A 27,470-nucleotide genomic window follows, 5' to 3' on the forward strand; every position below is an offset into this window, starting at 1 on the left:
TAAGTCACCAAAATACATACACTGTAAGTGCTTCCTCTATAAGAGTTTTTCCTATAAGTAAATAAGAAAGCAAAGCTCTGATTAGAATTAGAAACAATAAACAAGGCAGCTTCAGACCAAAGCCCATTTTAAAATACCACCTACAGTACTGCAACTGGAATCCTTAGGATAATCCTACTAAAATGGCATGTTAAAAAAAATAAAAATAAAGTGGCATGTTATGGCAAATTGAGAAAACCTGCATAAAGCAGGATGTTTACTGAACTGAAATAATTATCACCACCTTAGTATCTTAAAAATAATGCAAACAAAAAGTTCAGATCCAATTCTGGATTATGGGGGAGGAAAGACTAGCCTGAAGTTTGAGAAACTTGAAAGTGTATCCTCAATCTGTTATAGGACCTTATGTGTCCTTTCATTATTCCTTCAGCCAAGATTTGAACAAAAATACACTTTCAAAGTGTGGCCTCTCTCTCTCCTGTCTCTGTCTCAATCCATTATGCAAAAAGAAAGTTGCTTGTTTTTAAAGTATAACCCATAAAAATATATATTCCATAAAGAAAAGGAATGGAGGGGCGCCTGGGTGGCTCAGCTGGTTAAGTGTCCGACTCCTGATTTCAGTTCAGGTCATGATCTCAGGGTCTTGAGATGGAGCCCCACATCAGGCTCCACTCTGGGCATGGAGCCTGCTTGGGATTCTCTCTCTTGCCCTCTCCCTCTACCCTCCCCCTTGCTCATACACACATCAATGTGCTCTCTCTCTCCCAAAAAAAGAAAAGAGATCTTCATAGATCCTGGATAGAAAGGAAGGGTAAGAGGAGGAAAGCACTCTCTTTTACTTCTGACTTCAGTCTGGTCCGAACTTTCACTGTACCAATCTTCCTCGACTTACAACAGGGTGACAATCCAAACAAACCTATCCTGAAGTTGAAAATATTGAAAGTGGAAAATCAACATACGCATTTAACACACCTAACCTACCAAACACCACAACTTAGCCTAGCCTACCTTACACATGAGCAGAACACTTACATTAGTCTACAGTTGGGCAAAATTATCTGACACAAAGCCGGTTTTGTAATAAAACGTTGAACAGCTCATGTATTTATTGAATATTACTGAAAGTGAAAAACAGAATGGTTATGTGGGGGACAGAATGGCTGTCAGTGTGTCGACTGTGGACTCTCGTGATCACAGGGCTGACTGGGAGCCCTGCAGCTGCCAGAATCATATCATGAACTGTTAGCCTGGGAACAGTTCAAAATTCAAAGTACAGTTTCTACTGAATATGTATGGCTTTACCACCACCATAAAGTTGAAAAATCGGAAGTCAAACCATAATAAGTCGAGATTGTCCACACTGAAGCCTGTAAGCTTTAAAAGGTCATTTATTATCGGGGTTTCTGGGTGGCTCTGTCAGTTGAGCGTCGGACTCTTGATTTTGGCTCGGGTCCTGATCCCGGGGTTGTGGGATCCAGCTCCACATCGGGCTCCATGCTCCGTGCAGAGTCTGCTTGTCCCTCTCCCTCTGCTCCTCCCCGCACTTGCACTCTCTCTCTCAAATAAATACCTAAAGTCTTAATAAAAAAAAAAAAAAAGTCACTTACTATCATTAAGACTTTCTCCATCTGTAAAACGAGAGGCCTGAGTCACAGCCTTAAGGCCCCTTCAACCTCCCCAGTTCTAACAATCTGTGGCTACACCAGAAAGCCTGCTCGGGCCATGGAAGGGCTGCCCCCCTCTAACGTGGCCGCCACTGTGGTGTGCCCCTGCCAAGTTCTACTGCCTGGTAGGAAGTCCCCAGCTAAAGTTAGCTCAGATGCAGCCACCTTCCCAGGCTGGGTTAGCAAGGGACAAGCACAGTATTTTTTATCTGAGAACAGCAATGTTAGCTACTTGGAGAAAGTGTAGCTTCACGGGTTTACCAGGCAGACCAGGAGATTATGTAGAGCTTAAAATATTTTCAGAAGAGATTTCATGACAAATCTGATCATCAAACAGCCATTTGATTTTCACCCTTTAAAAAGATTTCAGGTATAATTTGTAAGGGCCTATACTTCAATCATTTCTAGAGACATTTACCAAACAGTTTGAACGTCTACTATATCTACATCCTAGCAAAAAAAATCTTCAGCAACCCTACAGATTTTGGAGAAAATGGTTTACAGAAGTGTCAGCTATGAATACCAAAAACTATAGCTTTTAGAATAAGGCATTTCCAAAACAACTGCCCCAAATACTTTTCCTTATATGCCAAAGGTTCACAATGATGAGAAGTTCTGTGATCCACAGGATCAGGGACGCCAAAGAGGCTCATAAGCTTCTGAATGCAGCCCACATTTTATTTTTTTAAAGATTTTATTTATTTGACAAAGAGACACAGCGAGAGAGGGAACACAAGCAGGGGGAGTGGGAGAGAAAGAAGCAGGCTTTCCGCCGAGCAGGGAACCTGATATGGAGCTCCGTCCCAGGACCCTGGGATCATGACCTGAGCCGAAGGCAGATGCCCAACAACTGAGCCTCCCAGGAGCCCCCAAAATTTAAACATTTTAAAATAGATACTTCCCAACTTGGCAGGTATCCTTGTCACCTCTAAGTCTTAGTTTCCTTGTCTGATGCCCACTCATTGTGGTATTGGACAAAATGTACGTGATCCGTAGCCCAGCATCTGGCACACAGTAAGCCCACAATAACTGTAAGCCACATTATATTCTAAGCACATAATCCATTTTTAAATTTCTGCACTAATAAAATACGGGAGCTAAGGGTAATGGCATGAATAAACTGAAATGAAATAAACTCTGGAATGTGTTTTTGTTCTTATATTTGAGTAAAAGCAGCCCTGGTCTTCCTGGAATTCACACAACTCAAATATGAAACCACAATTCTCCACAGGATTCCTATGCAAACCCATAGCTCCTTGTGGCCTCAGCAACTTTCTGAATTCACCAGGAGACCCTAAAACTGTACAGTGTCCTTCCTGGTTCTGAACATAATAATCCTCTCCACCCTCACCCCCTTATCTCCCATCCGCCCCCCAGGGAGAAAAATGTGTGAACTCAGGATCCTAATAGTGGCCACACCTACAATCAGCACTCTCCCCAGCGCCAGAGCCCTAGTTATCAAGATTCTTTGGCTCAAAGGAAAAGCTTTCCATCACAGGAGCAGGCAAAACAGGCAAGCCAGGCCAACTCTGGCTAAATGTCCCCTAAAGCATTTCAGTTATCTTCTATCTCCAAACCAAGTGACTACTAGTCTCAGGGTTCTCCCACTTCCCCCTCCGGTGGCCAAAACAGGTTGTTAAAGAAGGATCTGATGTCTAATATAACTGACAGGTAGCGACATGGGACTCCTCTCTAAGTATTTCCAAGTCAGCTGGGTACAAAGCCTTAAACCTGGGATTCTCAAGGCTGGCTGCCCATCAGAATGACCTATGGTTTAAAAACTATACTTGAGGCTTCTGAATCAAAATGTCAGGTGGGGGTTCCCCAGATAGTTTTTAAAAGCTCTGTGGGTGATCCCAATACACAGGCAGGGTTAAGAATGGCTACTTCGAATTAGTCATTGGCATAAAAGTAGGACAGGCATTTAAGAAGGACCAAAGGGACTTTCTGATACCCCCAAATTTATGCTAGCCTGGCAACTGCCAACCATAAAGCCTACTCTTCCTCCCTGCCCCACACTACAATTTAGAGAGGGAGCATGACCCCAAGGTGACCACAGGGTGCTAGGACTAGGAAGACCACGGCTAAGAACAAAGTTTGATAGGTCACAGACTTGTATTCAGTCCAGCTGAGTCACAAATTCGAGTCTGTGCTCCCAGGAAGCCAAACCAAAAGAAAAAGGCACATAATCGATGATGATTCACAATGTCTATAATAACCCAAAGCAGCCTATATGTGAGGAGTATTCAATAAATATTTGTTGAATGAATAAATGAAGAACAGGAGCTTAATCTCCTAATCTTCACTGGGACAGAGTTAATTGTTTTTAAAAAGACTCATTGGGAATAAAATTATAGAAGCAAAAGTAACCAAAGGACAGTGAGACAAAAGCCAACAGAGGGCGTTCCTACTACTAATCACGGAACTAAAAACTGAAAAATCCTAGGGAATTCTTGAGGCCTTGAATTCTCTGGCGGTAAAGTTGTGACCTAGTGGTAAAGATTAGAAGATGCTGGGGCACCTGGGCAGCTCAGCCGGTGAAGTGTCTCATTCTTGGATTCAGCTCAGGTCATGATCTCACAGTCTTGAGATGGAGCCCACATCAGGCTCTGTGCTGAGCTGAACGTGGAGGCTGCTTAGGATTCTCTCTCTCCCCCCTCTCCCTTTGCCCCTTCCCCCCATGCCTTGTGTATACGTGTGTGTGTGTGTGTGTGTGTGTCTCTCAAAAAAATAAATAAAATTTTTTAAAATGCTCTAGGAGTGCCTGAGTAGCTCAGTCGTTTAAGCATCTGCCTTCGGCTCAGGTCATGATTCCGGGGTCCTGGGATGGAGCCCCACATCGGGCTCCTTGCTCAGCGGGGAGTCTGCTTCTCCCTCTCCCTGCTACTCCCCCTGTGTGTGCTCACACTCTCGCTCTGTGTGTCAAATAAATAAATAAAATCTTTTAAAAATAAATAAAAATCAGGGCACCTGGGTGGCTCAGTCCGTTGGGCATCTGCCTTCGGCTCAGGTCATGATCCCAGGGTCCCAGGATCGAGCCCCACATCGGGCTCCCTGCTCAGCAGAGAGCCTGCTTCTCCCTCTCCCTCTGCCTGCCACTCTGCCTACTTGTGCTCTCTCTCTGTCAGATACATAAAATCTTTAAAAAATTTTTAAAAATAAAATAAAAAATGCTCTATAAACAAAAAACAAAACAAAACACAAAAAAACTAGAAGAGGTCTACCATAAAATCTAGTCCCCCCCCCTTTTCTTCAGTCACAGAGCCCCAGTTCTACTTAGGGTAGCCAGCTATGCACCAGCTATATGACCACCTTTCCCACCTTTCCAACCACGGATTAGCCATATTGATGATACTTTGTGATTCAAGCAGAAGTCTTCCATGTTGCTTCTGGGAATATTAAGGGCAAGGGAGACACTCTTTTTGATTTTTCCTGTATCTTGCTGGCCGGAGCCACCCTGAGTATGAGGGCCACTTCCTAGGAATGGCACAGAGAACTAGGACTTCAGGGGCCACCATACCCACTCTGAATTTTCCAGCTCTAAGCCTCCCCAGACTAATCCCAACTGAGACAATAACCATAGCCGCGAAGTTCAGGGAAGCTATGGAACCACAGAATCCTTCCTAATCTAAACATGGGTACAGCGCGCAGCACGCGTGACTGCTATAGTTTACTGCTTACTAGGCACTTACTCTGCGCCACTTTAAATATATTCAGCATCTCATTCAACCCTCAAAATTCCCAGGAGGTAGAGATCATCCTTATGTTAAAGGTAATGTAACAAAAGGTTTACTGAGTTTAACGGTTTACATAAAGTCAAAAAGCTGGCTACCAGTTGGGCCTGGAGATCCAACCCAAGCTGTATCAGATTCCAGAGCCTGCGCTCTTTTCCACTAATCATGTTGAATCTGCAAGAAAAATCCAATAAATTTATCTTGAACAGATACCGGGTTCAAAGTTAGTAGCGTATAGCCAACAGTTACAATCTCACTGGCAAGGCTAGCCTTTTTTCCTTTTTGGCTTTCAACGATGTCCTCTTTGTTCCCTTTCAAAGTAAAAAGCACTTAGTAGTTCCCTGGTAAGTTCTCTTATAAATATAACTGCCCTTTTAATTTTACATGGAGAAGATTTCACGTGTGACCTATTTAATCACTAAACTGTTCTCGTTTAAAGTCACATAGAAAAGAACAAGTGATTTATATAGTTCTATATTCTAGTCATATAAACAGATAATATACATGAAGCCTTGAAGATATTTTCCTTGTCTTTGAAAAGATGTCTTTGAGTTCATCCAGTATATAACCCCCTGGCATTTTATCCTTCCAACTGTTAATCAAGGTCAATGAAGAGACACCTTCGGGCAGGGGGACCAACACATGTAGTCTGGCCGGAGCTTTCCCAGTTATAATACGGAGAGTCCTCCATCCTGAGAACCTCCTCAGTCCCAGAAAAACCTGGAGGAGTGATCACTCTGTGGCCTCGGGGTACCATATAAATGCACAGATAGGTCTTCAACAAAATTCACTAAAATGTGAGTTCATAGTAAATCGGAGATGACCATTATTATTAAGTACAACTAAAGATATTTGGGCAGCTAAACAAAGAGGAATTATAAAGCTCTACATATTCATACTTAACCAAGAGAATGTTGCTGAGAACATCCAGAGTTTGTCAAATTCTTCATTGTGGTGATATTCAATATGCCCACCATCATTCATATTCATGCAGTTGAAAAACAAGTGCTGAACAGCACATATACATTTAATACACAATGAACATCTCATCTACATATAAAATTGAGACGCTATGAGAGCAACGAATGAGAGAGGAATCAACTTTCATCCAAGAACGTTAAAGTACCTCATCCCCGTGAAATGGGAGGAAAGTCTCATTTTGAGGTTTCAGTTTTGCAGTATCATGACAGGCTAAAAACTCTTGCAAGAGTAGAAACAGGAAATCTGTAAATTAAAGAGGTTGGACCGGTACATACTAAAGTCCTCTCTAACTTGAACATTCCATGACTCAAGTTCATCACTGTGTGACCCCTTTACTTTACAGGTGAAGCAAGGCAGGCCGGAGGGTTACATGACATTCCAAAGGTCCAGCTGTGGCTGGGGATAGAGCCTGGGCTGTTTATTAGCCATGCTTTCATCATAATTATGTTTAAAAACACCTGGACCGGGGCGCCTGGGTGGCTCAGTCAGTTAAGCGTCCGCCTTCGGCTTGATCGTGATCCCAGGGTCCTGGGATCCTGTGTCGGGAGCTCCCTGCACAGCAGGGAGTCTGCTTCTCTCTCTCCCTTCCCCCTTCTTGTTCTCATTCTCTCTCTCTCTCATTCAAATAAATAAAATCTTAAATAAAAACACTTGGACCAAAAGAGCATATGATCAGCATAAAAAGATAAAGGACACATTCCAACTCATGTAGGGTATTTTACTTAGTTTAGCTTATAAACAGATAACAGGGCCTTCACTTTTTTTTTTAAAAGGGGAGTCTAGAAGCTCTTTAAACTGTCCTGAGTTACTTCAACCATATAATGGCACAATATTCTGAATATATACATAGTACTTCTTTTCACAAACTCTCCAAACAAGCCAAAGGAACACAGTAACTTGAAAAGAGAACAAACATCTTTGCAGTTTGAAGGACCCCCAAAATACAGAAAACTTTCCAGACTAATTATTGCTGCAGTTCAGGTGTCCTAGCATCAGGGTCTCGTAAGCAAAACAAACAAGCACCTTACCAGTTTAAGGGGTGCCAGAAACAATGAGGAAGCTTGCGGTTTCTTTATTCTGACATCTTTACTCTTAAAAATGAGATTACAAATGAGCACAGAAGTATACAGGCACTTCCTGTCCAGCCAATATGTTACCGTCCCTTAATCTGGGAAAACCGCGATTTAGATAAACCTGAAAATCTACTGCCTTCAAGGGCAAAGATGAATTGTTTTAGGTAGCAGGTACATACCAGGCTCTTTCTCAATCACGCTTTTGAACTGATGCTGATCCATCCATATGCCAGCTGTGTACCCCTACACCCGATGATACGGACCACTCACAAACAGGTTTAGGGCTATAATCTATGGCTGTCATGCAGACCAAAGCTTGCTGAGCCCCACCACTCGACCCTGGCTTCATTGGTACCCCTTTCTAACAAGAGGCAGCAGGGGATTTTCCTGCACAAGGCCGGAGCTACTGTGCCAAGGGACCTTCGCTAAAATCTCCCAAGCTCTCAGTTTCCTGATTGCCTCATCTGTGGAATGGGGTTAATAACGTCACATATTGTATGTCTATTAAGTCAGGCGAATAATACATAAACACTTGACAGGGCTTTGTAAGTTATAGTCATAATACTTATGTTACCTAACCAACTGAGTTGACAAAAAAACTATTTCTGACATAACTAAACTGCCCCTGGGGTCATATGAATACATATATAATCGGTCACAAAAGTCTTAGTATTTAAATACACAATAAATAGTTCTTAATTCAAAAGACAAGGTGAGCAAAGCACTATCAGTTATAGATAGGTGGACTTCTTCAGTAATATAGCAGTTAGAATGGTATGTTACTTGAACCTTATGCTGGAAATCACATGATTTCTTTTAAAGATTTATTTATTGGCGGGGAGGGAGTGGGAGGGGCAGAAGGAGAGGGAGAGAGAACCTCAAGCAGAGGCTGCACTGAGTGGGGAGCCTGACTCCAGGGCTGGATCCCACAACTGAGATCACGACCTAAGCTGAACCAAGAGGTGGACATTTAACCGACTGAACCACCCAGGCGCCCCACATGAGGATTTTTTTTAATGCCAATTTTACACATGCCCTCACAGGCCTTCAGGATAAAGGTGCTCGTTAACAATTAATAACGTGCACAGTTCATTTCCCCAATAATACTTCAATGCAAACATTTTTTACTTGTATTCTTTTCAATCTAAAATGCTGGATCAACACAGCCCCCCAGCTACAGTCATATTCTTACTTGCATAAAGAGTAGAATGGAATGGAAAAACCCTCTACGTCCACAGCCATCTACCACTACAAAGAAAAGGCGGAACGAAAATCAAAGGCAAATGGTACTTTTCCAAACACAGACAAAATGTTCTTTAAAATCCCCTCAGTTTCCCAAACTCGTAAGTACCAAAGGAACATTATACCCTTTTCAAACAAACATAAGAGGATGACTGTATCAACTAAAACAGAACCAAAACCCTACGACGGAATGCTTATATTAAAATAGGCTTCATACAATCATCCCTGGACTAATTTAAAAATTAAGTTTTGCAATATGAATTCTGTACAATTTCACTTGGAATTGTGAGCAGAAATAGGGTATGAGAAACACTCTTAAGTATTTCCCCTCTTGGAGACTTACGGAAATTTCTTCAGCAGGAAAGCCTGCAGAATGCAACACAAAATTTTTGAAAACTGGAACTGTATTTCCAGTTGACTCACAACAGTTTTAATTGAAGTCAGTATCTCCTAAATTCTTAAACAAGTACACTTGCCCTAATTTCTTCTCTCACAGACCTCATGTTTTCTTGCAACATCAGACTGTTGTAGGATATGGGTAATCTTTTCTTTTTATTAGCACCACGCTCTACCCAACTGAGCTAACCGGCCAGCTGCGGTAATCTTTTCTTTTTAAAGATTACATAACTCCTTTCTAAACGATATCTATGTCTGAGGCTAAATCAAAAACAGTGTAACTAAAATAGAAATAGAACTGCTAGATAACCACTTTTAACAGAGATTGAAATTGTTTAATTTTCAGAGAGCTGTAGCTCAGGAATGAGTTTCTCAATAAACTAATCAGAATTATCAAAGAGCAAACACTTCATGCTCAGCCAAAGCAAACGAGATGAATCATATTATAACAGTAAAGGCAAGGACAAGAACTAAGTGACTTTTTAAAGGTTAACTTTTCTCATTCTCTCAGTATTTTCCAGGTTCGACTGCTGTGTTGATGCATCAGACTAGAGCCCACGGAGGCCTATTTATCTCAACTATCGGGACCACAGTGGGTTCTATATCGGGGAAAAAAACGCTATCTGCATACCTGTTCTAAAAAGCCTGCAATAAAACCCAACTTAAGAAACAACCACGGGACAGAAAACTCAAGAAATCACTAGCTTCCGCCACCCCACCCCACTTTGCTCCTTACTTCTGCTCTTCCATTCAGTGGTTAACTTTGAAGACAAAAGCAAAGAAACCTGTTGGGATGGATTTTTTTTTAAAGGTAAATACCATATATGAAGCAGAAATAAGTTGCTCTAAGGCAGCTGTCGACCCGTTCGTTTACATACAGCCAAAGAAGGTACACCCACATGTACTCCGATCAGTGAAGATGCAACCAGGTGATCTGCAGAGAAGATGGGATCTGAAACAAGTCCCAGAGACGGCTACTCTCCCAAGATTGGGGGGGCGGGGGGGATGTGGCTCTTGACCCAGGCAGCTTCAAAGATGCGGGCTCCGCAACTCTCGAGGTGCAGAAATTCAAACGAACCCCTGCCTCTCACAAGTGCAGCATCTCCAGGAGGAGGCAGGGCTCCGCACCGGGAATCCCACCCACGGCGCGCTCCACTTCGCTGAGTCCACAAACAGCCCCAGGCCGGACTGTGCTGGCGGCTCCACCCACAGGTCGCGGAGAAAGCGAGCCGCGAAAGGGACCCGCGGGCGGGAGGACGCCGCCTCGCGCCAGGCCGGAGCGGGAGAACAGCCCTCCCGGCGCTCGGGCGCCGGCGGCGGAGGGGCGGGGCTCACCTGGCGTGGGGGGCGGCAGGGCGCGCGCGCCGCCGCCGCCGCGGCTCTTCCTGGGCTGCGGGCCACAGCGCCCCCGGGCACAGTGCCCCCGCGCAGCGGGAGGGGCCGCGGCGCCCGGCGCCCGGGTTCCTCCGCCCCCGGCCCCGGCCCCGGCCCCGGCGCGCCGGCTCCGCCGAGGGCGCCAGCAGCTGCAGGCACCGCCTCAACGCCCGCCGCCTCGCCATCGCGGACGCGAGCTGTACGCATAGGCCGAGGCAAAGTTCGCTCCACGTGGCCTGCTCACTCACTCATTGTGACCTTCGAATCTGGCAGCCCCGCCAGCGTCGGAGCCGCCACCCCAGCCTTTACCAAGATGGCCGCCCCCGCGGACCCCAACTCCGAGGCCATCTTGGTAAAGGAGGCGCCACGGGCGCGCGCTTAGAACCCCTCCCCTCACCCTTCCGCCTCCCGGCCAGCGCGCGCCTCGGCTTCGCCCTGCAGAAACCTTTCTCATACCAGACTGGTTACCCTGCCCTAAATCAATAGCTAACTTTCAGACGCATGAACACTTTCCTAGATACCAGCCGTACCTGCAAAGACTAAATGGGATCTTGGTGGCATCTCATAATCGGCGCTATCGTAGCAGACAAGCTCTTGGTAGCAGAATACTTAAAACCGATGGTGCCATGAGCCTGGCAGCAAAGAAACTAATCTGAAGTGTGTACAAGAGATACTGAATATTAATGGCAGCCCTGCCTTGTCACAGTGTGCTCATTACCTTTTTAAAATGATATCACAGCCTACTAGTACAGTTCTTGTCTTTTTTTTTTTTTTTTACACTCTCAGGATAAAGGGCATGAAATTGTGATTCCGAGTTTCTCCCAGGATTTTTATTTTTTCATTTTTTAAAGATTTTACTTATTGAGAGAGAACACGGGTGCACAAGTGGGAGGGGCAGAGGGAGATGGAGAAGCAGACCGCCGCTGAACAGGGAGCCCCACAGGAGAATATATCCCAGGACCTCGGGATCAGGGCCTGCACCCCATGCAGACGCTTAACTGACTGAGCCACCCATGCACCCCCGGGATTTTCTTTTTAAACTGCAGGATGATATTGTTTTAAGCAGTAATTTAAGTATAAACAGGTGGAAATCAGGTTGGAATTGAATTCATCAGCAGATGGTTGGGCAAAAAGATTCCTCAAGACTCTCCTGCTTGTGCCCATGGCCTTTGGGACTTGTGTGGGGTGTTATGTTGGAAAAAACAACACACAGGCCCCAAATGCAGATGCGACAGTTGGAAAATACAAACCAAACTATTGCACTATCTGCAAGTGAAGGTGCCTGTCATACTGTAGAAATACAAAGATTGGGGCGCCTGGGTGGCTCAGTTGGTTAAGCGACTGCCTTCGGCTCAGGTCATGATCCTGGAGTCCCAGGATCGAGTCCTGCATCAGACTCCCTGCTTGGCAGGGACTCTGCTTCTCCCTCTGATCCTCCCCCTCTCATGCTCTCTGTCTCCCATTCTCTCTCTCAGATAAATAAATAAAAAAATCTTAAAAAAAAAAAAAATACAAAGATTAGGTCAGGTGTGGACCTTACTCCCTTGGGCTAGTGCTGACGTCACTCAATATTCAGTCCATATTCAAGTTTCTAGGATTGTCCCAAGAATGTCTTTTATAACTTTTTCCCTCTGAACTAGGATACTGTCTAGGTTCATGTGCTGCATTTGCTTACTATGCTTAATAATCAGTTTGAAGTGTTCATTTGCTAACTCTTCTCTACACACACTTACAGATACCGTGAAGAGACAAATGTTCACAGGGTGTTTTTCCGCGAGAGCGGGTACTTGGGATAAGGACATCTCTGTAAATCAGGAAAGCCTAGGAGACATGAATAGTCCTTTAACACACATTGCGATTATAATTGAAGCTGTATTAATTAAGGAGTAATGTTTATGCTTGCTTAACTCCTGGAATACTACATAAACTTTATGGATTGTGTTGTAATCTCTGCTCAACACAACTTCTAAAGCTTTTACAATGGTTGCATTTTTTTTCTAGGCAATGAAAAGAAGCTGATGAGTGTAACAATTTATATCACTCCAGGCAAAATTTCTAGGTCGCCCTGCTTCACCATACAGGGCAAAGTGAACACTGCACTCTGCATTTCACTCATGGTTTAATTTTAGGCCCTGACTTGCTGAACTGAGTTTTATTTGTCCTTCCCTCTTATGCCACCCTTAGGAAGCCAGGCACTTAGCACATAATGATAACTATTTATCTTCTAAATGGTTACTATTAAAAACAAGACAACAGGCACCAAATGGAGTCCCTCAGGCTAAGCTTCACATCACTAAACTGAGAATTAGTTTTTGCCTCTCTCAGAAATGGAATCTTAAACTAATCAGGAATCACCTGGTCAGCACTAACAAGATCACCTGCGTGATTAACCCCTGCCATCACCTAAAGGAAAGAGACCTTGCCAACCAATCCACTTTCTGCTCGTGTAACTTCTATGTCCTGCTCCCTTGGAAACTGCTATAGAAACGTAAAGATGGTTGGAAATTAAGATGGACACACTAATGCTTCACCAAGGCTTGACTTTAAACTGTACACATTTTTCTCCTCCTCTTTCTTGAAGCTGCCCTTCCCCTTCCCCTGTTTTTCAGTAGAATCCCTTGTTCCAGGAACTCGGATCAATGTTGACATCTTGCTGACCTCAACATACACTTAGTAACAAAACTCAGGCGGCCAGAGGGAGTCTGGAGACCACACTGAAGACCGTGAAGGTGGCTGGAAGCCTCTACAGATTCCTATCGAAACCACCCAGATAAAACCACCCAAATAAAATAAGATTTTATTTGAGAGAGAGAGAGAATGCACAAGAGGAGAAAGGGTCAGAGGGAGAAGCAGACTCCCCGCTGAGAGGGGAGCCCAACGACGCTGGACTCGATCCCAATCCCGGGATTCCGTGATTATGACCTGAGCCGAAGGCAGTCGCTTAACCAACTGAGCCACCCAGGTGCCCCAATCCTGTACTTTTCTATAAAACGCCTCAGCCTTTTCCCCTGGGGGCGTCTGCAGTTTTGAAGGCATTAGCCTGCTGCAGCCTCCTTTGCCTGGCAAAGTAAGGAAATGATCATGCCTTTTTATCCCCAAATTCTGTCTTCGTGTTATATTTCAGCTCCAGAGCAGAGAGGGTTTTTTTGGGTTTTTCTCTTTGTTTTTTAAGATTTTATTTATTTGACACAGAGAGAGAGAGACAGCTAGAGAGGGAACACAAGCAGGGGGAGTGGGAGAGGGAGAAGCAGGCTTCTTCTGCAGGGAGCCCTACTCGGGACTCAATCCCAGGACCCTAGGATCATGACCTGAGCTGAAGGCAGACGCTTAGCCGACTGAGCCACCCAGGCACCCCGAGAGATTGGTTTTCAACACCTCCTTCCTAGAAGTCTTTCATTTTGCACAGCTCCTCAGAACTCCTTTCTATCTGCGGGATGGGATGCTGCCCGATTCATGAATCATTGAATAAAGTCAATAAAGATCTTTAAAATTTACTCAGTTGAGGGATACCTGGGTGGTACAGTTCCATAGTGTTAAGTATATTCATATTGTTGGGGAAACAGATCTCCAGAACTTTTTCAACTTGCCAATCTGTAACTCTATACCCATTAAACAACACTCCCCTTTTCCCCCTACCCCTTTGCCCTGATAACCACTATTCTACCTTTTGTTTATGTGTATTTGACTATTTAAATATCTCATATAAGCGGAATCATTGGTATTTGTCTTTTTTATGGCTGGCCTATTTCACTTAGCATAGTGTCCTCAAGATTTCTCCGTGTGGTAGTATGGGATGGGATTTTCTTCCTTTTTAAGACTGAATAATATTGTATTTACCACATGTTATTTATCCATTCATCCCCTGATGCCCACTTGGGTGGCTTCTACCTCTTGGCTATTGTGAATAGTGATGCTATCAACAAGGATGTGCAAACGTCTCTTCAAACCCTGCTCTCCATTCTTTTAAATACGTACCCAGAAGTAGGATTGCTGGATCCAATGGCATTACTATTTTTAATTTTTTGAGAATCCTCCATGCGGTTTCCATCATGGCTACATCATTTTACACTTGCACCAATGGTGCCCAAGGGCTCCAGTATCTCACATCCTCACCAACGTTTGTTATATTTTGGTTGTAGTAGCCAACCTAATGGGTCTGAGGTGATCTCATTGTGGTTTTTATTAGCAGTTTTCTGATGATTAGGAATGTTGAACACCTTTTTGTATACTTGTTGGCCATTTGTATAGCATCTTTGGAGAAATGTCTGTTCAAGTCTTTTGCCCATTTTGAATTATATTATCTTTTGTTAAGTTGTAGGATTCTTTATATCGTCTGGATATTAACCCCTTATCAGATGTAGGACTTGAAAATATTATCTTGGGCGCCTGGGTGGCTCAGTCGTTAAGCGTCTGCCTTCGGCTCAGGTCATGATCCCGGGGTCCTGGGATCGAGCCCCACATCGGGCTCCCTGCTCTGTGGGAAGCCTGCTTCTCCCTCTGCCACTCCCCCTGCTTGTGTTCCCTCTCTCGCTGTGTCTCTGTCAAATAAATAAAATCTTTTAAAAAAAAATATTATCTTCCACTCTATAGATTGCCTTTTCACTCTAATTGGGTCCTTGATGCACAAGTTTGAGATGGTCTCATTTGTCTTCCTGCTTTCGTTGCCTGTGCTTTTGGTGTCCTATCTAAGAAACCACTGCCAAGTCCAAGGTCATGAAGTTTTTCCTGTTTTCTCCTAGCAGTTTTTTTTTTTTATTAAAGATTTTATTTATTTGAGACAGAATGAGAGAGAGAGAGCACATGAGAGGGGGGAGGGCCAGAGGAAGAAGCAGCCTCCCCGCCGAGCAGGGAGCCCGATGTGGGACTCGATCCCGGAACTCCAGGATCATGACCTGAGCCGGAGGCAGTCGCTTAACCAACTGAGCCACCCAGGCGCCCATCTCCGAGCAGTTTTATAGCTTGAGGTTGCACCTATTTTTGTATGGCCTGTGAACTAAGTATGGCTTTTACAATTTTACATGGTTGGAAGAGGGGGGTGGGAATCAAAAATATTTTGTGACTCCTGAAAATTACACAAAATTCAAACTGCAGTGTCCATAAAGTTTTATTGTGACACAACAACATTCATTCGTTTACATATCGTCTAACTGCTTTTGCACACAAGGACAGAGCTGAGTACTTGCTCCAGAGATGTAGGACCCACCAAGCCTAAAATATTTACTATCTGACCCTTTACCAAAAAAGTTCACTGACCTCTATGTTAGGCTACTTTTCTCCCCCTACTCTCAGTATCTGAGATGGGCCAGAAAAGAAATAGAGTCAAGGTCTCAGAGACAAGAACTGTGTTCTACCTAAAGGGACAGTTAAATAAAATTTCTCCAAACCTCTTCTTTTAAGAGCAGAAATAGCAACCAAGGAGTGTCTGGGTGGCTCAGTTGGTTAAGCATCTGCCTTCAGCTCAGGTCATGATCCCAGGGTCCTGGAATTGAGCCCCGCATCGGGTTCCCTGCTCAGTGGGAAGCCTGCTTCTCCCTCTGTAGCTCCCCCTGCTTGTGTTTGTTCTCTCTCTCTCTCTCAAATAAATAAAATCTTTTTTAAAAAAAAAATACAGCAGCCAAGAAGAAATTCTGAGTCAAATGTTGTCACCATATAGCCACAACTTCCAAGGTGGGGTGCCCCAACCCACTGGGTATTCGAGAAAAAAAGAACTTCTGTTTTTTTTAAATCTTGTTTGCTTTCTGATCTTGAGTTTCATAATATGTACCTGTACAGCAGCATATAAAATTAAAAAACAAATATGGGTTATTTGTATGGCATTCACAATAAAAGTTGGAGACCACTGCAGATCTCTAAATTAGAGAACGATATTAGCAACTGGAAAAGGCAGCTGATCTGAGGAAATAACCAAAAATTAAGCCCCTTTGCTTTTTTTTTTTTTTTTTAAGATTTTATTTATTTGAAGAGAGAGACAAAGCGAGAGAGGGAACACAAGCAGGGGGAGTGGCAGAGGGAGAAGCAGGCCTCCCGCCGACGGGAGCCTGATGTGGGGCTCGATCCCAGGATCCCAGGACCCCGGGATCATGACCTGAGCTGAAGGCAGACGCTTAACGACTGAGCCACCCAGGCGCCCCAAGCCCCTTTGCTTCTTAAGACTAATTTCACACATTATAGTTCTGAGATCATACTTTGAATTTCATTTCGCATTTATCCCACTAGAAAAGAGACTAGCCAGATATTATAGTATTTCAGTTGTGTGAAAAGTAATATTCCTCTTGCTGCTAGTTGGCCGGTATATTTCACTTTTTTTTCATCTAAAAGACTCAGGTTATGATCTTCAAAATGTAGAATCTAAGCCCCAGGTAAACTCATCCAAGTAATGCTGATTGCTTTGACAATTTTAAAAAGCAGAATTTTTCTGAGAAAGAGCATTTTTTGTGGATTAATACCACAAAAAGTACAGGGGAGAACTCCAGAAGTGGAGGGAGGAGTCTGCCACCACCGCTGTCTTTTCAACCTGGAAAATTCTGTGCTTCCAAGAATAGCACTGAGATAGTACAAGCCAGCATGCTACTTTGAATCATGAACCTTGAGATTTAAAAAAAAAAAAAAAAAAAAGATAATTAGTGCCTGGCTGGCTCAGCCAATAGAGCATGTGACTCCATCTCAGAGTTTGAGCCCCACTTTGAGCATAGAGATTACTTTCAAAAAAAAAAGGAACTAAAGCAACCAATATGTATTATGTAAGAATTTTAGATTTCAGGGGTTTAATATTTGAATTTATTCTTTTTTTTTTTTTTAAGATTTTATTTATTTGAGAGACAGAGCAAGAACACTCCGGCAGAGTAGAGAGGGAGAGGGAGGAACAGAAGGAGAAGGATAGGATCTCAAGCGCACTCCAAGCTCAGGGCAAGCCCAACATGGGGCTCAATCCCACAACCCTAAGATCATGACATGAGCCAAAATCAAGAGTTGGATGCTTAACTGACTGAGCCACCCAGGCTCCCAAAATTTATTCTTCATTTAAAACACTAGTTTTAACTTTTAAAATGGTAGGAGTGTTGAATATAGACTTGTTTTTAATCCTCTTGTTAATGTGATTAAGAGAAATCCACTGATATGAGAATTTGGTTTTCTCCAATGAGAGAGGAAAGCCTCCACACCTTAGTGGTTCCCAGAATAGGATTTGAATGAAGTCTTCATGGAGGCACACTGATAATAAAAAATCACTTGTTCTTTTGTTCTTAGAGTTTTGCTAACATTATCTTCAGTTCCCATGGAGCTGAATCACATAGTTACAACAAAAGATTGTAATTCAGAATAAAGAACCAAAACACACTCCAAAATCTAACAAAACCCAACTGTTAATGTTGAAGGCATTAAGTTTTATTTATCTCCATCAGCCGCCCAGCTAAACACCTTATGTTATGAAGGTTGAGGCCTGGAGATAGATGCTTTCCTAATGACTTGAGGGATTAATTAAACTTTTCACATTCCGTTGAGTACCCAAAGAACTTGACTTGGTTCCTTCCTATTATGGCGCTTTGCTCGTGCTGCTCAACGCAGTGTGACATACCTCTCACTGAGGCAATGCTATTCGTAGCAGTGAGTGTGGCTCTGGCCAGCCCTAACACTGATACATACAGAGCCTGAGGCAAGAGTTATTAACAAGGCCTACACCCTACACGTCTAATTATTGAAAAATTATACATCAGGCTGAAACTTAAGTAAAAGATCTTCAATCCTCCTACCTTAACAAAATACATCTTCATAAGGATGAGGCCCAGGTTCTTAGAGTTCTCTGCCCCCCTCAGAGCTCTCTGCTCAGGGAGAGCTCGCAACTGGTCCAGGACATCGGCTTCGAGCTTTTGTCCTTTACTATGATGGCCTGGAGCTTACCCATGTGGACCCTTCCCAGGGTCTGTGTCCCATCCATGCCCAACAGAGCCCCCCCTGGGCCTTGGGGTGCACACAGTAGCGTGCTGCCTGAGCTCCAGAGGACAGACATGGGGTGAGGTTGGTGCAGCCCCTGGAAGCAGACTTGAGACCATTGTGCCAGGACTCCAATTCCTGGGTATCTGGCGGGGGTGGTGATGGTTGGGGATGGAGCTTGGGCTCTAAAAGACCAGGTCCCTGGGGCACACTTAGAGAGGGCGCAGTAACAGGAGGCCAGCGTGGGCTCTCACATGCAGGCCTAGAGTCTGAGGATAGTTATGCTCTCAGACTAAAGCATGTGCCAATCCAGCATTAGAAACTATGAACCTTCAGTATTTCCACATTAAGATAATTTATTCCCAGTGCTCAGCCAGTCCTGTGGCTCTGTCATCACTGGGTCAGCAAACAAAAATTTCAGAAGGAATCTCTAACCCTTTTTAAATTACCCAACACATTTCCAGTACAAGGGTAATCCAACTTGGATGGCATATATTACGAGAAGAGGAAAAACCATTGCCTTCTTCCCCATAAAGATCAGACCAATCCCTCAAGTATCTGATTCTTCATAGACTCAAGGCACTAATGAGGGTTACTTGTCCCAGCCCTTCCCATCTACCCCTGAATTTCCAAGTCCACGGCCACAAACAGGTATGTGTGGTCTGCATGCTTCCAATTCAAGGACAAAGAGTACTACTATCTGTAGTAAATGGAACAACTCTCTGTTTTCCCTAAAGTACCCACCTCCTAATCCCCAGAGTCTGTGAATGTTACCTTGTGTGGCAAAAGAGACTTTATACATGTGATTAAGTTAAGGATCTAAGAGAGAGGTTAGCCTGGATGATCTAGGGGGGCTCTAAATGTAATCACAATCCTTGTAAGAGGGAGGCCAGGAAAGCATGCAGCCTCTAGGAGGAACCAGTCCTGTGATACGTTGTGAAACGGATTTTGGCTTTTGGCCTCCAGAACTATAAGAAAATAAATTTGTGTAAACCACCAAGTTGATGGTCATTTGTTACAGCAGCAATGGAAAACTCACACACTCTCCTGCAAGCAGTCTTGGAAGTCTGATAATAATTTGTATAAGATATTGATGTCATGTTAACTTGACAAATGAGTAGACATGTAGATCTAAACTCCATACTGTGACTTCCAGGTTGAACTCTGAGACACCCAATTTCTGGGCTTTATAGGAATAGCTTACCGGGTTGGGGCTAGGGGTCATGGTTGGAGAAAGAAAAGAAGACCTAGCACTGGAAGAGATTGCTTCTGGTCCTTGTGTGAACATGTCATTGACTGCCCTGAGCCACCATGATCACGAAGACCCCTTCTGATTCTAAAATTTGGAGCTGGAGCCAAACAGGTCTTACCTTTGAACTTCACATTCATGTGTTACTGCTATTACAATCTCTCTCCAGGCTCCCTCTCCAGCCTCCCTATCCACCATGCCAACTGCCCACACATCTAAGCTTGTGCACACATTTCTTCTTCTGCTCAGAATTTTCTTCCCTGACTTCACCCTCTGAGCACTCAGGCTCATCCCTCAATGCTCAGATCGGGAATCACCGCCTTTGAGAAGATCTCCCACTTTCCCAAAGCAGAATGGTTCTCTCTGACCCTGGTGCTTTCAGAGAACGATTAAAGCAGTTATTGTAGTGTGACTATTTGTTTCCATTTCTTTCTCCCTAACAAGAATGTGGGCTACTCATATACAAATACTCTGGGGGCTCCTGGGTGGCTCAGATGGTTGGGTGTCTGCCTTCGGCTCAGGTCATGATCCCGCGGTCCTGGGATCGAGCCCCACATCTGGCTCACTGGGAGGCCTGCTTCTCCCTTTCCCTCTACTGTTCCCCCTGCTTGTGCTCTCTAGCTCTCTCAGTCAAATAAATAAATAAAATCTTAAAAAAAAATTACTCTGATGCATATTTATACCTCTAGCACTGAATTCTGTGGTTAGTACACAGCCCACACTCCTATTATGGCTGTAGACTAGATAAAATAGATGAAGGATTATTCCCCGAATTCTGAAGAGCCTCCTTGGGGTTGGGGCGCAGGGTAGGAAGTGGGGAGAGATGGAGGTGAAGTAAAAGAGGACAGAAAACTCATGTTTTAGCAAGACATCCAGAGCCCTGGAGAAAAAGAGGAGGCTGATTTGTGTGAGGATTTAATTCAAGGCTATCCTCACATGCTCATTGTACATGCAATTTGGCATCTCTCTTGACCTTGCTTCAAAGTCAGTTTCTATGTGGAGTTAACAGTATGAGCCACCTCGCCCAGCAATCTGCTGATTAGAAACTTCTAGCTGGGGCAGACGGCAGGCAGCCATACACGATTTGTCAGCTCTGCATCCTTGTGTGCTTCCAGGCAGAGGCTACAGCTTTAGAATTTTATGGTAGTTATAGCCAACAACTCTGTCCTCATAGACCTTTCTGGATAACAACTTAACACATTCAGCTTTCCTTCTTAGGCATCACCAATACCCTGCCCCACTCCTGGAGTGCTCCGAATAGATCTTGCATTTTCTGGATTCGAGCACAAAGGCCAAACTCACTCAGAAAACCTCTTTGAAGTGGAAAGGAGGTTGTCATTTCCACACACCTAGAAAAACCATGAAATCACACTTTCCGCAATAGATACTGATGGTTAATGTACAGTGTGTCCTTCATCACGCAGCACTCTTCATGATGTAGTCCTCTCTGTATTCCTTTGCTATTTTACACTGCATACTTATGTTGGTTTAGGATTTTGCATTTCAGGTTCAGCTTTTTTAAGGTACACTTTTGTGCCTTTTCCATAGGCCAGACACTGTTAACTTTCCAATTCTCAATCTTCATAACAAACTCAGACACTGGGCATTACTACACTCCTCTATAGAGGAGAAAGTGGAGATTTAGAGAGACTAACTTTCCCAAGGGCACGAGGCCAGTAATATGTAGAAGCAAGACTCAGGCCCATTTCTGTTGGATAGAGGGATCCAATAATTAGACTCTCCTCTTGCTTGCTTTTTACAAGGCTGATGTGACATTATATTGCTTAATAAATACCACTCAGCAATTAACAATAGCCTGGGGTGGGGGAAGGGCATGAAAAAATGTAATCCTGGCTTCCAAGATTCAAGATTTCTACAATTTCCATTGTGGAAAAGCAAAGTCACCGCCATCGTGTAACTTATCATCTAGTATTTTCATCTAGGTGGACAGAGCTATGTATAGCCTATGCTCAGAGTTTCCCAGCATTAAGGGATGACGGCTAACCCTCTTGGAAAGCAAACTACTCTCTGTTTTAATTCTTAAAGTTAGAGGGTAGAGTTAGAGCTCCAAGGACTCGACATGGATCTAGGCCAAAAATGAAATATAGGTTTATCATGTACATGTTAATGTACACTGAGGGCAACATTAGTGGAAATTATCATGCTTTGTAGAAATTCACATTAGCCAATTAACAAGTCAGGAAACGACAGATGTTGGCGGGGATGCGGAGAAAGGGGAACCCTCCTACACTGTTGGTGGGAATGCAAGCTGGTGCAGCCACTCTGGAAAACTGTATGGAGGTTCCTCAAAAAGTTGAAAATAGAGCTACCCTATGACCCAGCAATTGCACTACTGGGTATTTACCCAAAGATACAAAAGTAGGGATCTGAAAGGGTACATGCACCCCAATGTTTATAGCAGCAATGTCCACAATAGCCAAACTGTGGAAAGAGCCAAGATGTCCATCGACAGATGAATGGATAAAGAAGAAGTGGTATATATATACAATGGAATATTATGCAGCCATCAAAAGGAATGAGATCTTGCCATTTGCAACGACGTGGATGGAACTGGAGGGTATTATGTTGAGTGAAATAAGTCAAACAGAGAAAGACATGTATCATATGATCTCACTGATATGAGGAATTCTTAATCGCAGGAAACAAACTGAGGGTTGCTGGAGTGGGGGGTGTGGGAGGGATGGGGTGGCTGGGTGATAGACACTGGGGAGGGTATGTGCTCTGGTAAGCGCTGTGAATTGTGCAAGACTGTTGAATCTCAGATCTGTACCTCTGAAACAAATAATGCAATATATGTTAAGAAAAAAAAAAAAGAAGAAGAAGGTAGCAGGAGGGGAAGAATGAAGCGGGGGAAATCGGAGGGGTAGACGAACCATGAGAGACGATGGACTCTGAAAAACAAACTGAGGGTTCTAGAGGGGAGGGGGGTGGGAGAATGGGTAAGCCTGGTGATGGGTATTAAAGAGGGCACGTTCTGCATGGAGCACTGGGTGTTATGCACAAACAATGAATCATGGAACACTACATCTAAAACTAATGATGTAATGTATGGGAATTAACATAAGAATTAAAAAAAGAGAGAGAGAAAAAAAAGGAAATTCACATTAGCCTACAACCTCTGCCATGCTCTGTGCCATCATTAAGATGAAATCCACCGTGAATTAGGGTTGATTTTTTTTTTTAAGATTTTATTTGAGAGAAAGAGCATGCAGGATTTGGGGTGGGAGGAAGGAGCAGAGGCAGAGGGAGAAGTAGACTGATTCCCCACTGAGCAGGGAGCCCGATGCGGGGCTTGATCCCAGGACCCTGAGATCATGACCTGAGCCGAAGGCAGATGCTTAACTGACTGAGCCACACAGGTGCCCCTAAGATTGATTATTTAGTAAACACAGTCTCTATAGTAACCTGCAACCCAGATCTTCTACAGAGGGATAAGGACTGTGAGAGAATTTCTAACACAAGCACAGTGAACTTAGGGTTTACAGATTGCTTCAGATTTACAAGGACAGTCTGAGATTCATTCTTGGCTTGGTCTTGGCTCCTACAAGAAGCTACTCAATTCCCCAAGAACAAGAATAATAAATAGACTTCAATAGTTTCCTAGGGGTCTATGAGCAAACCCAGATGATTGCATAAAAATCATTTGGAAAGTATCTTTAAAATACAGAGAGGGGCACCTGAATGGCTCAGTCGTTTAAGCCTCTGCCTTCGGGTCAGGTCATGATCCCAGGGTCCTGGGAGAGAGCCCTGCATCCGTCTCCCTCTCAGCGGGGAGTCTGCTTCTCCCTCACCCTCTGCCCCTTGCCCCTGCTGTGTGAGTGCGCGCACATGCTTTTTCTCTCAAAAACAAAAACTTAAAAAAAAAAATACAGAGAGGCCTCCCCCAGCAGAAGTCTCAGTAACAGCAACAATGACTACTTTCTATAGTCGTGTTTACTGTGTTCCAGGCACTCTTCTAAGCACTTCACAAACATTTACTCATTTAACCTGCTCAACAACCCTGTGAGGTCAATGTTGGTATCATCACCATCTATCAAGGATGAAACTGAGGCACAGAGAGGTTAAGGAACTGGGGATACTACAGTGCATAAAACCAAATACAATCTCTGGAATCTTCGCTTACATAAAAAAGAATGACTTACATTAAAAACAAAACATCAACAATAACAAAAACTCTTTGAAAAAACAAACAAACAAAACAACAAAACAACAAAACCTTATGCCCAGAGCACTCACTCTTCAACACTTGAGGCTTCGTAAGTGAGCCAGGGTTAGCTGCCCGACTCTTCCTTTCGCTTCTGTTCTCTCTTGAGAGAGGCTCATTTGTCCATCAACCACCGAGACACACCTGGGCCAACCTGAATTTCAGCAGTGGCTTCGGATAGATTCACCTTAGGGGCTCCTACAAAATTCCTCAAGTATGTACCCAGAACTGAACACCACATTCCAGGAAGAGCTAGATGTACAGAATGGAGTGGGAAGAGCTGTTCTCCTGGGGAGAACACTACAGTTTTATAAAAGTTGTCTAAGATGGATTTACTTTTTTTTTTTTTTTTGGTCATCATACTATTATTACTATAAGCCTGCAGTTTGCAAAAAGATTGTTTTAGGTTGCTGTTTAGTCCAGTCCTCCACTAGTCTCTTATCTATACAGTTAATTCTTTGAAAATAAAGAGAGCTTTTAAGTTTGTGTCTATGAAATCTTACTGTAGGACATGAGGCCCGTCATCCCAGCCAACTGAGGGCATCTTAATTTTGATTTGGTCTCTCTCAAACATCCTTTTATGTGGCAAAAACATGACTAAGGTGATAGGTTTTTACTGCAAGATATAGGGAAAAAGCCTCAAGGCAGACTGAACAAGCATTTAACATTTAGGATATAGCAGTAGCTCTCCGAGCCCAAAACATCTTTGACAACCCAACGCCATCCAAATGTTAGTGACACCAGTACTTCCGAGGCCCTGAATCTGTCTTTGTCTCCCTGTCTTTTCTCTTATTGCTGCTTTACTCAGTCTACTCTAAGTTTGTATTTGTGTTCATCAAGTACCATCTGATGTTAACCTGCAGGGTTTCCAACAAATTAGAGAAAGGGTCAGCAAGAATGCTGAAGCTACTGCCAGGTCCTCTCAGTCTAAGAGTGTTCATTTGTTTTGTTTTGTTTTTAAAGGTTTTATTTGAGAGAGAGAGAGTGTGCGCACATAAGTGGGGGGAGGGGCAGAGGGAGACGCAGATCCCCCACTGAGCAGGGAGCCTTGGGAGAGCCTGGGTCCCAGGACCCTGGGATCATGACCGGAGCCAAAGGTGGACGCTTAACCCACTGAGTCACCAGGCGCCCCACATATTTTCTTAGAGTAATGAACATTTCCTGTTATTTCAATATGGAACTATATTATTTGATACTTCCAGCCTGAAGCTTTAGCACACTTTTCCACAAATAAAAAAAATACCGTTTGGGGGCACCTGGGTGAGTGAGAGCAAGAGCGCATGAGAGTGAGTGAGAGTGTGTGAGTGAGAGTGTGTGAGAGAATGAGTGAGAGTGAGTGAGAGTGAGTGAGAGTGTGTGAGAGAATGAGTGAGAGTGAGTGTGAGAGTGTGAGAACGAGTGAGTGTAGGAGAGTGAGAGTGTGAGAGTGTGTGAGAGAGTGAGAGAGTGAGAGAGTGAGAGAGTGAGAGAGTGAGAGAGTGAGAGAGTGAGAGTGAGAGAGAGAGTGAGAGAGAGAGTGAGAGAGAGAGTGAGAGAGAGTGAGAGTGAGAGAGTGAGAACGAGTGTAGGAGAGTGAGAGTGTGAGAGTGTGTGAAAGTGAGAGAGTGAGAGTGAGAGAGAGTGAGAGAGTGAGAGAGTGAGAGAGTGAGAGAGACAGTGGGTGTGTGTGTGAAAGTGAGAGGGACTTAGTGTGAGAGTGACTTAGTGTGAGAGCAAGAGCGTGACAATGAGAGTGAATGTGAGTGTGACTGAGTGTGTGATTGAGTGTGAGTGAGCGTGTCAGTGAACAAGAGTGAGCGAGAGTGAGAGAATGAGTGTGTGAGAGAGAATGAGACTGAGAGACAGAGTGTGAGTGAGAGTGTGAGTGAGAGACTGAGAGACTGAGAGACAGAGAGAGAGAGAGTGAGAGAGACTGAGAGTGACAGTGGGTGTGAGTGGGTGTGAAAGTGTGAGAGTGTGAGAGTGAGAGCGAGTGAGTGAAAGCAAGTGTGACTGAGTGTGCAATTGAGTGTGAGTGAACGAGTGTCAGTGAAGGAGAGTGTGAGAGTAAGAGTGAGAAAGAGTGAGTGAGAGTGAAAGAATGAGAGTGAGAGTGAGACTGAAAGTGAGTGAGACTGAAAGTGAGAGAGTGAGAGTGTGTGTGAGTGAACGAGTGAGTGGACGAGTGAGTGGACGAGTGAGTGTTGCCCCTAAGAACAAAGAAACTGGAGCCAACAATGCTCATTCATATGCAGTAAGAAGTAAATGTGTTCATGGAGTAGAAAGACTGCCGGTTTGGATTTAGGCAGACCTCAATGTACCTCTTCTTAACTCTGTGACCTTGGACTATTAGGCGTCCTCTGAGCCCCAGCTTCCTCATTTATACATTAGAAATAATTACACCCACCTACAGAAGTGTTTTGAGGTTGAGAATGTATGCAAAGTCCTAGTACATTGTCTGACACATAGTAGTGCTCAGCGCAATTGCTGTTTTTATTAATATCAGTTTCTATCTGGTCCCCAACTACTTAATCCCTCCCGAGACTCAGGTCTGATGCCACCTCACACACCCTCCAGCCCCTGCTTCCCACCAAATGGCTCAACTCTGGGCTGGTGTTTAGGCCAATCCGGACCTCACGGTCAACCCTTTTCAGCTGCTAGTTTTCCTGCCCCCAACCCTCCCCGAGACACACACACACACACACACACACACACACACTCGCACTCCTTGGAGATGTGGACCTGTGCTCTGTTCATATGGGTTTGAGCCTTAGTGCTCGGTCCAGTACTAAGTCTGTCTCTTTGGAAACCCTCCTGTCACACACTCAGACCCCATGCTCCTTCCTCCACAGGGAGGATCAAGGACAAGGCCACAGGGCCAGTCCCATGCTGCGGTCCTACCACCAGCTAACACGCCTCCCCAAATTTCCAAGTATCACCCGTTCTGGACCACCAGGCCTTGCCCCTCCGCATTTGGGATATGCCCATGGGTTGGGGCTAGACCTCCCCTCACTTGTCTTGTGTAGTGTGTCCTCCTGCCTTCCAGACCCTTGCACCCAGGTCATGTTCTCCCAATACGTGTTCCAACCCAGTTATCAGGCCTAACTCCTGAATGCGGTTCATTCCTCCTGCCTGTTCACACCGTAGATCTACCATGATAGTGAAGCTACTATCCCGAAGCCTTTAACCGAGGGTCATGGGGAGGTGCGTAAGATCGAGTTAGCTTTTGACCTTTTGTCCTTGCGAATGGTAATGAAGCCTAGAAATATTAGGATGCAGGCAAGTCACCACTTGTGTGGAGCTCGAAGTTAATCTCTAATGTTCATGTAATAAGAAGCTGGAGAGTCAACCGTTCACTGAAGACAGCTTCAGTTTAGATGGTAGATTTGGGCTGTTGTAATAGCACAAAGTCTTTAAAAAACCACAGCTGTTGGTTGTTGACTATTCAGGAGCTGAAAGGTGGTCAGCAGGCATGGCTGGTACTGTTTTGTCAACACTGGCCCAGAGGTACGCCCAACTCAGAGCCAGCAAGTCACCGGACTTGGTCACCCCCTCTTCCTGATGAGGCTCCCGGGGAAGTTCCAAGCACTGTGTGTTGTTGTGAAGACCTGTGTTCCTAACTTT

General features: G+C 44.3%; 1 protein-coding gene across 4 annotated transcripts in view; it reads right to left on the reverse strand.

Annotated features, from left to right (window-relative positions):
* NAPEPLD (N-acyl phosphatidylethanolamine phospholipase D) overlaps positions 1 to 10,796 on the reverse strand; it is a 54,919-nt gene extending 44,123 nt beyond the window's left edge. Inside the window, exon 1 of one of the 4 annotated variants that reach the window (XM_045864841.3) lies at positions 10,426 to 10,796. In XM_045864841.3, the coding sequence (XP_045720797.2) occupies positions 10,426 to 10,649 (224 nt within the window). In that variant the 5' untranslated portion in view covers positions 10,650 to 10,796. Of the gene's footprint in view, positions 1 to 9,909; positions 10,391 to 10,425 lie in introns of those variants that run through there. The other 3 variants (XM_045864840.3, XM_045864838.3, XM_045864839.3) reach the window with 3 other exon arrangements.
* Positions 10,797 to 27,470: the final 16,674 nt, after the last annotated feature.

Source organism: Mirounga angustirostris, unplaced genomic scaffold (genome assembly GCF_029215605.1).
Source record: "Mirounga angustirostris isolate CCGP_5_RB_7025 unplaced genomic scaffold, mMirAng1.0.hap1 SCAF_12, whole genome shotgun sequence".
Classification (NCBI taxonomy): Eukaryota; Metazoa; Chordata; class Mammalia; order Carnivora; family Phocidae; genus Mirounga; species Mirounga angustirostris.